Source organism: Calidris pugnax, unplaced genomic scaffold (genome assembly GCF_001431845.1).
Source record: "Calidris pugnax isolate Ruff unplaced genomic scaffold, ASM143184v1 scaffold269, whole genome shotgun sequence".
Lineage (NCBI taxonomy): Eukaryota > Metazoa > Chordata > Aves > Charadriiformes > Scolopacidae > Calidris > Calidris pugnax.
This window is the reverse complement of record NW_015091347.1, coordinates 1,814,967-1,827,590: the sequence shown is the minus strand read 5'-3', so window position 1 is coordinate 1,827,590 and position 12,624 is coordinate 1,814,967. Positions and strand designations below refer to the sequence as shown.

The following is a 12,624-nucleotide window of genomic DNA, read 5'->3' as shown; positions in this document are numbered from 1 at the left end:
TCCTCCACAAGATGGATGGCAATTAAGCAAAGTGAAAGCTCAGTCACACGTGCACTGAAATAGCTGTTCTCAGCCCAGTGCGTGGCACCTCTGCTGGCATCACTGACCCGGGTGCTGCCAAGGCCACATTTGCCAGGAGCCACACAGCCTGGGGAGGCTGTGATATCAATCCTTTGCCCAGGGGAGGGTTATTTTCCTGGGGAAAAAAAAAAAAAAGGCAATTGGGGATTTTGCTTTTCTCTGCCTGTGCCGTCATTTCTCCTGCTTTCTACCCCAGGGTGCAGGCAACCCGTGAGTTTTCAAGCCCCATCAAAAACATCTCTGGTCAGTGTTGAGGGGACCGAAGGCCATCACCTTCCAGCCACCTCAAATGTGCAGCTGCCACTCTCCAAGTTGCCTGTCCCCCCTGTGCCATTCCATCGCCTTGCAGGGATTTACAGGGAGCTGATCCAACTGGCCAGCAGGTTTTCTTCTTTTTTTTTTTTCTTTTCTTTTTTTTTTTTCCCTTCACTGATGAAATCAGCACTTAATAAAATCACATTAGGCCCAGATGTTTTCTCCTCGGGTTAAGATCCAAGGAGGTGAAGTCAATTAGAGTTCAGATTTATACTGTGCATAAGTATAAAGGCCCTGGCACTGGTGCTTGCTCTCCCCTGGGCAGGGAGCTGAAGCCTGCCCGGGTGCCATCCCTGGATGGCGAGTGGGCTGGGAAACACATCCCACGGCTCGTTAGCGCCCTGCGGCTCCGGCTCCTTGCACACCCAGAGTCCCAGCACACAGCTGGCTGCACAGCTGGCCCCCATGTTGACCAAGTGATGCTACTGGGGCCTCCCAGACCCACCTCTGGCCAGTGGTGCCAGTTTAACGTCCCGGGAGAGCCCCTAGGCACCTGTTGTGTGGCTCCTTCTAATTAGGAGGTGGCGTAACGAAGACCATCAGCCGCCTGCGCTTAACTGAGGGCGGCCACTGTGTGTGAGTGGCTGTTTGCCATGGCGTGGGGGCTGATACATGGCTATGAGTCCTTCCTTTGGGGCTAAATGGTACAACTTAGGAATTGTAATAATCAGAAAAAATGCCGCTTTGGGGTCCTTTTTTTGCAGTTGGGATGAGACAAGGAGCAAATCCCACTTACTTAGGGCTCAGTGAAGAGCCCATGGATGTTCTCTACGTAGAATAAATGTCACGCTGTTGGTGAGACAGTGCCTTAAATGATTCGGCACAGTCGTCCTGGTCTGATATCCTGAAATACCAAGCGCTGGGATGGGGCAGGCAAATGGGAGGCTGTATGTGGGGAAAAGCGATTTCACTGAATTTCACTGAATTTTTAGAGTTGGAAGGGACCATAGAGATCATCTAGTCCAACTCCCCTGCTGAAGCAGGATTGCCTAGAACTTGTCAGAGCATGTTACTCAGGACGGCATCCAGGTGGGGCTTGAAAATCTCCAAAGAAGGGGACTCCACAACCTGTTCCAGGTCTCTGGCACCCTCACTGTGAAGAAGTTTTTCCTCATATTTGAGTGGAACCTCTTATGTTCCAACTTGTGCCCGTTGCCCCTCATCCTCTCACTGGGAACCACTGAAAAGAGTCTGGCTCCCTCCTCCTTCAACCCACCCTTGAGATACTTGTCAGCATTGATAAGGTCTCCCCTCAGCCTTCTCTTCTCCAGACTAGAGAGTCCCAGCTCTCTCAGCCTTTCTTCATAAGGGAGATGCTCCAATCCTTGAATCATCTTTGTAGCCCTTCGCTGGACTCTCTCCAGCAGTTCCCTGTCCCTCTTGAACTGGGGAGCCCAGAACTGGACGCAGGATTCCAGTTGTGGCCTCCCCAGTGCAGAGCAGAGGGGGAGAATGACTTCCCTTGACCTGCTGGCCACACTCTGCCCTACACAGCCCAGGATTCCGTTGGTCTTCCTGGCCACAAGAGCACACTGCTTGCTCATTGGCATTTTGCTGTCCACCAGGCCTCCTAGATCTTTCTCTTCAGAAGTTGTCTCCAGGAGGTCCACCCCTAACCTGTACTGGTGCCTGACATCTTTCTTCCCCAGGTGCAGGACCCTACACTTTTCCTTTTACACTGTCGCCCCCAAGCTCACACAGATCTGGCTGAGCCCGCCAGGAAAAGGCATGGAGTGGCAACACAGGTTTTGCATGTTTTTATTAATAAAACAGCCGACGGCAAAAAATGGGCCCAGGAAACCGGTCAGCCAGGGCCCTCGGACTGCTCCTCACCCTCCGAAGCAAACCCCTGGTGGCGGTACAAGCTTGCAGGGCCCTGCCTGAGGCCGTGCCTCGGCTCTGCCGAGACCAACACGCTCCTGGCGTGCCCCGGCCTCTCTCCTCCCTCTGGGCTTCTTGGCTTGGGGCGGCTCGTGGGGGACACGTCAGAATTCCTTAAACCTGTGGGGAGAGAATGGAGCAGCTGAGTGCAGCGGACGCTGCTGAGCGGATGTTGGGATCAGCGCCGAGAGCCCTGGTGCTGCTGGAGAGATGGAAAGGGAAAACAACTCAGCCGGGGAACCCCAGCCCCATCTGCGCTGCAAGCCCAGAGGAGAAGCAGGTGCAAGGAGAAGACCCGACCACCGATCTGTCTCCAGCCAAAGCTGAAACGTTCCCCTGAAAAACCCCCTCAGTGTTTGCAAACTCCTCTCCAGAAGCTTCTCCAGGAGACAATGCGCTCCCCAAAGCCCTCTAAGGCATTGCGGTATTTCCACAAGCTGAGCTGCTGCCTCCCCCAGCACAAACCAGCCGGATTTTGAGGCAAATGGGGACAGTGGCAACCCAGCCAGGACAGTCCTCGCCCCAACCAGTCCTGGCACAAGAGAGCGGAGCCCGACAGCCCTCCACCGGCAGCTGGAGAAGATTTGGGCCGCACTTACCACTGTGCGAGGCCCAGACTATTGGTCTCTCACCTGCAAACACAAGACATAAAGGACCAAACATTTTGGTGGGTGGTCTGGTGTCTGGCACCCCCACCTCTGGGCTGGCTGCAGAGCTTTCCCCCTTGGTGCTCTCAGTGGGGCTTTGGTGGCAATCGGAGTTGGGCCAGTGCTGATTTAGAGATTATTTATACGCTTTGCTGCAGTGATTTGGCCACGGATTTGATTAGCGAGCCTGCACTCTGTGTAATCAAGCTCATTAGCACGGGTGGGCAAGGCAGCCTATAAATTCAGCCGTTTCGAGTGCATTAATCAATGCCAATCACTTGGGCATCTGGGCTGGCGTCTCAGAAGTCAGCTGGAAGCAAGGACGGGCTGCCCACCCGCCTGCCTGCATTCCCAGCCATCGCGATTTGATCCCTTGATTCCCAAATCTTAATCTCGGCCCTTAAATTATCAGCGGAGCAGCTGTTTCTAGGCTGAGCCTGCCAAGTGAAACTCAAAATCGGGGTGAATCAGGCTTGCGTTTGCATTTAATCCTTGGGGCTCAAGTGGGGATACTCACACCGAGCTACTTCCCATCCAGCACTGACTCTGTTAGCTGCACGCTAGAGCTACAAAGACACAAGGATGGCATGTTTAGCACCGAGAGAGTGTTGTGAGGCACGGATGGCTAAAATCCCCCGGGTGCTGCCCTGGCTTGAGGTGGGAAGGTCTTTGTGCCCACAGCACTGAGACGTTGGGCAGATGGGCCTCGTGATGCCCACATGGAGGTGCAGCAGTGACAGCAAGGGGTAACAAACATCTTTTTGGAGCAGCACCAAGGCCATATTTTGGCATTGCAGGACTGGAGGCCACCCCGGGACGGTACATACGTACCCTCTCTTCCTTGCTATGCAGCCGCACCACCCACGGACCTCTTTGACCACCACTCGAGCAAGGAGCTGCAAGAAGAGAAAGGTGGAAAATCACCATGGGGCTGATGGCTCTGCAACCACCAGCCTTAGCACGAGTTTCCATCACTGGGAGAGAAATTTTGAGGCTCTTCCTAAGGAAGATTGCATCAATTAAAATTGTGCGTGGAGGAGGTTGTTGGGAAAAGCCAAGCAAATGGAGGCAAAGGCTTGGAGTCAATCTGGGGCTTTGCGATTCGCCCCGTGCCTGGTTGTCTCCTGAGGACTGTCCCTACCCTCTGCCAGCAAGCGGGTGGCTACAAGGAACCCTTTGAATATCCATAGCAGCAAAACACTGAGGAAGGAACCTACCAGGCAAGCCAAGACATCGGCTGCAATCAACATGTAGAAGACGTTATTCCAGCCCGTGGGGGCGATGAGTCCTGCGAGCAGCGGCCCCAGCGCGGCACCTGCGAGGGGGCCCAAGGCACATGAGGAGATGCCCTGTGTATTGGGGAGAGGGGACCAGCACCCCTCAGCACTGCAGCACAGAAGAAATCAGTGCTCAGCACCCCTGGACGTACATACCTATGGATCCTGTGCCGTCAATGATGGCCGTGACGGTAGAAAGGGCTTTGGCATTTCCTTTGAGAGACTCGTGGGTTCCCTGTAGGGATGGAGCAGTAAAACATAAGGAGGAAAAGAAGCTTTGGGGTCTGCAGCCAGCAAGTCCTAGCGTGAGGTTGCTCACACCCCGGGCAGCAATTCCATGCATCGGACCCAGCCGTGGATGGGAAGACTGAACTTGGATGCTGCCTGCAGCCAAGCCACAGCAAAACCAGCATCGCCAGCAGCGGGCAGCAACCCTAGGTGGTTTCTCAGCAAATTTTTCCACCATGATTGTGCTTAGAGGGAGATGCACCGGAGCTGAAGCAGAGTCGTGCAGCCCAGGTGAAAAAGCAATAGGAAAAAAAGCCATGTTTAAGGAAAGGTGCCGACCGTGGCATGAGGAGGTGTGACAGCCCTGCCCTTCTCTGCTGGGCTTCAGAGGCATGGGAAAGCAAAACTAAAATGCAAAAATCCCCAGCAAATATTACCCCAGGAAAGAGGGAGCAGCCTTTTGGTGGGCAAGGTGGTTGGGGCGAGGGGTCTGAGGTGTGCCTCTTACCAAATCTGCCGAAACTGCTGTCGTGATGAGAGCGTAGGGCCCGTTAACCAGAGCACCACAGACAATCAGCATCGCTACGAGGAACAAGACAGGCACAGAGGTACCCAGGAAGAGATTAAATCTTTAAGTGCAGGGAGCAGCAGGATGTTGGGTCCATCGTTCCCAGCCTGTGTGCGGACATCACTGTCCTGTGCATCTATCTCCTGCTCATCTCCATTTTCCCTAGGAGATCCCACCCAGCAGGCGGCAAACACTCAGCCAGCACCACCCTCCCCCAGATTTCGGGCTGGGAGCCCAGCTTGAGAGAAGGAATAAAGGCAGGTGTGACTGCAGCATCTCTCTCCCATAGCCCCTTCGGTGAGGGTATCTGGCTGCTCCGAGGAGCTCCTTACCTATTGATGTGCCAATGCCGTTCTGGCCAATGTGGTTATACAGGAATAGCTAGAAAAGAGACACAGGATGAACCAGTTTATGACTATTCCAGCTGTCTTCCCAAGCATGTCCCCAGCAGCAGCATCCCGGGTACAGGATAGAGAAAGTTGGGGACCTGAATTATCACTGTCGGCAAACTTTGCAGCTCCCCCTCTATTCAGGGTTTGAAGAGGAGAGTGCCAGCTGGGACGGAGAGCTGAGCGAGCCCTTGGCTCTGCATCCCACTGTCTGCCTGCCAGATGAAATACCTGGCAGCTGGCAAACAGAGGTGCCGCCACAATTTATGGCCCTGCGAGGCTCACGCGCCTCCCCGCTGGCCGAAGCCAGACGGTAATTTGCCCCGCTGCTGCTATCGGGGGACGTGGATGTGACACAGCCTCTCTGCTTTTCAGCATGTGCCACCTTTTTCACAGGGGAGAGACTCACCACCCGGAGCCAGCCAGGCTTGGATTACAGTTAATTAGCTGCTTTTTTTTTGCGGCAGCAAAGCCAAACGAGCTCTGTGCAGGTGCTCGGGAAGGATGTCCCGGCCAAGTGCCAGCAGAGCATGAGGCCATCGGCATGGGGGCTTTTGGGGATGCAAAGCAAAGAGGTGAAAAAGCTGGCCCGGCTTGGTGGGATCCCCAAGGCTTTAAGAAAGAGCAGGGTTATAGCAGGATGGAGGTCAAAAAACCTAAAAGGTTTGGGGTTTTTTTAGCTGTCAAGGACTCTACAATCCCCTCCCAGCCCCCAGATCTGGATGTCCATCCTGGGAACATCTGGCCACGTGGATCGATCCCAACTCTCGTCTCAGCTGAGCACATGACCAGCTCATCCCGGGCATTGGGAAGAGGAAGGTGGCTGTGACTCAAAGGAGCCAGAGAAGAGGAAACACTCATGACTGGGTTTTTTCCCCGTGTGACAACACACCATGGGAGCGGCGACGACCAGCATCACACAGCACGTGGTGGCTCTGCCGCCGGTATAGTCGGAGATGAGGCCGGCAAAGATGCCCCCTGCAAGGAGGAGACACAGGTGTCTGTCACGCTGCCCCAGCAGCAAAGCTTCGCCCTGGCTTAGCCCAGAACCCCACAGGATGCTGCGCTGTGATGCTCTCTCATCCCCTGGCTTTTAAGCATGATGCTCCCACAGTTAAATGCAGTAATATCAGAGCGAAGAGCTTTGATTTATCCCTGCCGCTTGCTCCCTGCAGATTGTTTCCCTGCACCTACATGCAGCTCTGGTCTCCTCTAGGATTGCAAAATGTATTATTTATCTAAGAAAAAGGAGAACCTGAGCAAACAAAGCCCAAGGAAAGGTGTAGCAATGGTCACCTGGATGGCAAAATAAAAGCTAGGGGCGTTTGCTGCCTGCTGAGTGCTATGGATGCTGAATAAAACTCACTGTGCTGCTCTGGGGAAACAGATGGTGTTACCAGCAATGTGCTCCCATGGAGGGGACTGTCCATCTAGGCCAGAATTGTCCCCAAACCATTCCTGATCCACCCTCCACACCCGGGTAAGTGACGCACCTAAAATACCCCCGACGTCAAACAGGGTCGACAAGTCTCCGGCTTCCTTGGCGCTGAAATGAGCTGCGAGGGAGAGGAGAGGGGTGAGGAGATGCTCCCCTTTGCCAGGCTCACTCCCGCCTCACCCTCCCCAAAAACTCACCCACGTTGACAATGTAGAGGGGCAACCAGTAGAGGAAGGTGTAGCTCACCAGTTTGGCAAAGAGCAGGCAAAGGGAGAACTCCACGACACCCTGGGAGAAGAAGAGAAGACATCTGAGGAGCCTCCTTTTCCCAAGCCTCCTCCAGATGGTGGGCTTTCCCCCAGTTTTCTGGCCGGTGGGCATCTCATTGATCGGGTGAGCTGCCCTGGCTTTGGTCTTTCCCCCATCCCCATCATGACACAAGGGGCATCCTGCAACTCACGGGTATCTGGAGTGCTCCAAGGAAGCTGATGGCTTCAGGCTCCTCAACTGGCTCCTTGAGGCTGTTGGAGCAGTCCGTGTTGCTCTGGCCTGAGATGCTCAGCGGCCCCTCGTTGGAGGTGACCGCTTCAGGATCCTTCTCACTGGAGGTCACCCCTCCAGCGTCATCTTCATCAGAGGCCATCTAAAAGCAAGTCAAAAGCAGGACATGTGGCTCTCATTCCTGGAAGGGGCTGAAACATCAGATTCTTTGCCGGGATGTGACCTGGAGGATGCTCACACCAGAGTAACGAGCATCCTCTGCGATAACTGAACATCCCTCTAATTTCTAGCATTATGACCTGACACCCCAGTTGTTTCGCTGTGAATTGAGTGACCATCCAGCCCAGAATGAGCCTGTTGGGAATCGTTTCGACTCACGTGATGCAGAGGCGGACTGCAGCCCACGTCCTCGGGATCTGCAGGGAGAAAGGAGAGCCCATGAAAGCCCGGACCAGCTCCACTCTGCCTGCCCTCCCTCCAGCATCTCACACCGCAGGGGAGAAAGGTGGCACTGGGAACTCCCCGGGGCTGGGCTGCACCTCCCAGTACCCGCTTCCCAGCAGCGAAAAACCCTGGTAAAATCCCAAAGGGCATCCTACATCTTCCCTAGAAATACAGGCTGAGAGGAACTAGTGGAACAGGGGCTCAGCCTGCCTGGATGAGCCCAAAGGATGCTGAGCATCCCTGTGGGTGTTGGGTCCACCTCCCTGCTTACTGCAAACTGGAAATAAATATTTGGGGTTGCCAAAAACAGTTGGAGACGCGTTAAGGAGAAAAATTGTGGCCCTGCTGCTCTTGGGATTACACCAGTCATCTGCTATGACCATGCCACTCACACTCCACAAGGAAGAAGAAGCAGATGATGCCCATGATGGCGATGATGATGCCGGGCACGATGAAGGACAGACCCCAGGTGGAAGAAACCCAAACACCGGCGATGAGCGACCCTAAGATGTTGCCGACGGAGGTGTGCGAGTTCCAGATGCCCATGATCAAACCTCTCCTGGCGAGGACAGAGCCGGGATTGGTGTTGCTGGGGTGGCGACAGGGATGAGGACAAGGGGCGACACAGTGGAGAAACACTCACTTTCCTTTCCCGAACCAGTTCCCGACGCAGGCCACGACGGCGGGCCAGCCGGTCGTCTGCACCAGCCCATTGCAGACCTGGTAAGAGATGGGTGGCATTACGTGGCGGCAGCAGCACCTGGTGAGTGCCAGCGTGATGCCCTGTGCTTATTTTGGGTAGTCAGGCTCAAAAATAGCTCCCCATCCCAAAGCTGTTGAGAAAATGCTCTTTTGGGTTGTGGGTTTTTTTTTTTTCTCCCCCATTCCCCAGTCCTGGAGCTGTTTGTATCATTCCCATAGCTCAATTGGGAGTGGCTGGTGTTGCCAAACCAGCCGCTCTCCCTGCTTAGCAAGACGGGTGCGCCTGGTGGTTTCGGTGCCCACACCACACGCGACCGGGTTTTACGGGGATTAGAAATGCCCAGCATTCTCCCGCTCGGAAACTGGGCCACTTCCATCCCCAAAAGCCACCAAAAAAAAGCAGGATGAGGCTGCAGCAGTAAAATGTGGAGTCAGGGCATCCTCCAGCACGGGCACACCTGCACGATGATGAAGTACCAGAGGACATGGATGTTCCAGAAGTAGCCGAGGCCGAAGAGCGCGGTGAAGAGCCCACTCAGCACCATCCCCCCAGAGAGGTAGTAGCGCAGGGGGAGACGCTCCCCAAAAATGCCACTGTGGAGAGAGGGAAGAGCATGGACAGGAGCTGTCACGGGTGATTGCCACCGATGGATGTTACCGCACCAAGCCAGTGCCCCGAATCCCAAGTGGCTCCCAGCACCCAGCTGCTTTCCTGTTAGCATGACCCCAGCCCAATAGGAAACCAGTTTCGGGGAGGACTGGTGCAAACTGGTGTGTGGAGGGAAAGGGGTGCAAAGGGTACCTTATAAACATCCCAACGGCATAGGCCACCAGGAAGGCATTGTCCAGCGCCCCAAAAAGTTCCTTGTAGTTGTCCCCATCTGGAAAAGAAATATTAAGGCTACATCAGCCTGGTCCCCATCTTGTTTTCCCTCCCTGTGGCCGCTGGGGCCATCATCCTTGTCCCCTGGGGATGTCCCCGCTGGGGACATCATCTTTGTCCCCTGTCCCCAAACCCCTTCTGTCCCGTGGGGGGATCTCGGCGTGTGGCCGGGTGCTATCAGCACCGGGACCTGCTCCCGTCCTGACCCCTATTTCACCACCGACTGCTGCTCTTTGGCCTGGGGGCACAGGGCAGACACAGGCTGCTTAATTACCTCCGGGTGCATAATGAGCAGCCGGCCCCCTGCCAAAATCTCCAGCCACGACCTGGCTTTGGCATGGGGGGGTGGGGGAGCCCAACTCGTCTGGGTGGTTTTTGGGATGCCGGGGAGAGCACAGAGCCTTACCAAAGGGTGCCCAGCTGCACCATGTGCTGCTGTTGGAGTAGTTGTTGGGGTTCGGGCCCAAGGCTGAGCAATTGGGGTGCAGCTGGCTCTGTGGGGTGAGAGAAGGGGTGAAATGGGGATGCTGGAGGATATCCCCTCCCTCCCCCCATCCATCTTTGTCCCCGTGCCCGCTCTGCCTGCACTTGGGGGGGAGGCTGGAGCTGACCTTTACGATGCTGATGGGTTTTCGGGAGAGGTGGTAGCTGGTGTAGCTGAGGAAGGTCAGCCCCAGTGTCAGCCCCCGGTACCTGCGGGATAAAACCAGCGGAGGGGTTGGGGGTGGCGGGACAGGGATGGGGACAGGATGTCACCGTCCCAGCTGGGAAATGGCTTGGACATCTCCAACCTTGTTGTGAGCTGTGCTCTTCTCTCCCCCTTCACTCCCCAAATTCATGGGTTTTGGAGAAAAAGAGGAGGGGGGATGAGATGCTGAATTGGCTTGCGATGCAGATGTGGATTTGGGATGTGCACACACAGTTCTGCCGCTGTTTGTCCCGTGGGGTCTCAGGGAAGTGCAAAAACGCTCTGTTTCTGCTCATTTTCCCAGTAAACCACCAAGTGGGGACAATTCTGCCGGATGGGTGAGCTGAACTAGCTGAGGCCAGGGGGGAGAGAGGGGACTAGTCATCCATCCCCCTCCCCCCCACCAAGTTGACAGGGATGTGGCACAAAAAGCTGAGTGTCTGGGGGAGCAGTAACCAGTGTTTCCCCCTCCTGGAGCTGTGGGTGTGAGCGAACGCCTTCCTGCGTCACGGGTGGAAACAGGGCACGAGAGCACGGCTGATTCATTGTCACTCCCGGCGTTAATTAAAGGCGAGCAGGTAAAAAAAAAAGGGGGGGGGAAGACCCAAACAACACCCGCTCCAGTTCCTCCACCGAATAGCAACTTTATCTCTTTTGCTTGAATTAAATGCAGGGAGATGGGGGAAAAAATGGGGATTTGGGCTTTGGGACAGGCATGCTGCTCCTGGGAAAATTGGTAATGCCTGGAGAATCCCAGATGGGATGCGGAGCAGGATGAGCACCTCCCCGTCCTGTGTTTAGGGAGTGTTTTATGGCATGGCAGAGGATGTGAGAGGTCAGGGAGCAGCGGCTCCGGTACCACGAAGTGTCATGGGGTTGCTCCAAGTTTAGAAAAAAAAAAAACACAAACCCGACAAAAAAAAAAGCCTTTTTGTCTTTTGGTTTTTTTTGCAGTTTTAGCCCATCCCACTCCTCTTCCAGTTTCACTTCTTCATGAAACTGCCACAATTCCAGACACCCTGCAAATCTAGCTCTGCTTTCCGGACTGCCAGCCCCCAGACTGCACCACAGCAGAAAAATCCCAGCTTCCCACCCCAAAAAATATCTGAACCCCCCCCAAAATCACTGCTGGAGACTGGGGGGGGGGCTGATGTGAGGGGAGTGGAGGGTCCGTGGCAAGAAGGGGAAGAGAAACTTCACTGCGATTCACTGTGGATGGGTGCCTGGGGTTGTTGGTTGTTTTTTCCCCAGATGTTCTGGCAGGAGAAGTGGGAGCTGATGGGGGGAGTGTTTGGCAACAGGCTTCCAAAATTGCAATATATTCAAATATATTAATTTTCGCCTCACCAAAAGGGAGGGGAACCAGCGGGATCTTGGTGTTGGCCACATCCCACCGAATTTGGAGGGCCTGGCACGTGTGTTGGGACAGCTTGAGGATCACTGGGGACTGCTGCCATCTCGGGGTCCCCCCGTGCCCCCCTGCCCAGCCCCACAATGACTGAGTGCCCTCCGTCCCCGGGACAGAACCTCAGTCACCCCGAAAGCCATGAGCTCGGTGCTGGAGCCGGTCTCAGGGTGGACCTGGCACCTGAGGGGTGAGGATGGACCCTGGCGAGTGACCTTCAGCCCAGGGCAGCTTCCCAAGCCAGGGCCGGTCCCTGGGAGAGCCATCAGCCCGGTCCAGGGCCGGTCCCTTATCCCGGTGCCAGTCCCCTGGTCCAGGGCCGGTCCCTTATCCCGGTGCCAGTCCCCTGGTCCAGGACCGGTCCCCGTCCCCGAGGCGGTCCCCATCCTAGTGCCGGTCCCCAGGCGAGTGACCTCGGGCCGGGGCCGGTCCCCATCCCGGTGCCAGTCCCCTGGTCCGGGACCAGTCCCCGAGGCGGTCCCCATCCCAGTGCCGGTCCCCAGGCGAGCGACCTCGGTCCAGGCCGGTCCCCATCCCGGTGCCAGTCCCCGGGCTAGTCCCGATCCTCTGGTCCAGGACCAGTCCCCGTTCCCGAGGCGGTCCCCATCCCGGGGCCGGTCCCCAGGCGAGTGACCTCGGGCCGGGGCCGGTCCCCATCTCGGGGCCGGTCCCTCTCCCGCCGTCGGTCCCCCCCGTCCCCGATCCCCGCTCACCGGCTGTCCCGGGGGAGGGCGCGGAGCAGGCGGACCCCGGGGGCGAGCGCTGCCCTCATGGCGGGCCGGCCCCGGGACCGCCCCGGCCCCGGCTCCTTCTCCGAGCCCGTCCTCTGCCCCGGCCCCGAGGAGCGAGACCGCGCCGTCCCCTTCGCTCCTCAGCTCCGGGGCCAACAAAAAAGCGATTTAAAATCCGGCTCCAAACGGGGAAAAGCAAAGCTGGGAACCGGGGGGAGGGGAGAAGCCCCGGGCCGGGGGGACGGGACTCGCCCCCACCCACTACCCTCCGCGGGGCTCCGGGATTTTCCCCAGATGCTGGATTTTTTTTCCAGCGGAAAATGCTGGTTTTAACTTTTCCACTCGCTTTCCCATCAGTGGTTTTGCGCCCTGATTTGGGCCAAGCCATCCCAGACAGGTTTTTGGGTCTATTCACAGGGATTTTAGGAGCACTCCCCCCCCCCCCC

General features: G+C 56.3%; 1 protein-coding gene across 4 annotated transcripts; it reads right to left on the bottom strand.

Annotated features, from left to right (window-relative positions):
- Window positions 1-2,156: 2,156 nt before the first annotated feature.
- Window positions 2,157-12,220, bottom strand: SLC37A2 (solute carrier family 37 (glucose-6-phosphate transporter), member 2). 4 transcript variants are annotated; one of them, XM_014961088.1, is made up of 20 exons: window positions 12,161-12,220; window positions 9,966-10,047; window positions 9,761-9,848; window positions 9,274-9,352; window positions 8,930-9,065; window positions 8,413-8,489; window positions 8,162-8,328; window positions 7,704-7,741; window positions 7,285-7,467; window positions 7,022-7,112; window positions 6,880-6,942; window positions 6,279-6,364; window positions 5,330-5,378; window positions 4,938-5,011; window positions 4,358-4,436; window positions 4,142-4,239; window positions 3,756-3,820; window positions 3,442-3,490; window positions 2,877-2,909; window positions 2,157-2,397 (listed from the first exon to the last, which is right to left on the bottom strand). In XM_014961088.1, the coding sequence occupies exons 1-18, from the start codon at window positions 12,217-12,219 to the stop codon at window positions 3,448-3,450; spliced, it is 1,557 nt and encodes a 518-aa protein (XP_014816574.1). In that variant the 5' UTR covers window position 12,220; the 3' UTR covers window positions 2,157-2,397; window positions 2,877-2,909; window positions 3,442-3,447. The 4 variants fall into 4 exon arrangements, with proteins under 4 accessions (XP_014816574.1, XP_014816573.1, XP_014816575.1 ...); XM_014961087.1 differs by lacking the exon at window positions 2,877-2,909; XM_014961089.1 differs by lacking the exons at window positions 2,877-2,909; window positions 3,442-3,490.
- Window positions 12,221-12,624: the final 404 nt, after the last annotated feature.

Excerpts from the sequence above, each read along its gene's own strand:
- SLC37A2 (XM_014961088.1), bottom strand. The coding sequence starts at position 12,219 with ATGAGGGCAGCGCTCGCCCCCGGGGTCCGCCTGCTCCGCGCCCTCCCC. Across the intron at positions 8,329-8,412 it reads AACTGGTTCGGGAAAGGAAA|GAGAGGTTTGATCATGGGCA; the intron begins GTGAGTGTTTCT and ends TGTCCTCGCCAG. Across the intron at positions 5,379-6,278 it reads TGGTCGTCGCCGCTCCCATG|CTATTCCTGTATAACCACAT; the intron begins GTGTGTTGTCAC and ends TCTCTTTTCTAG.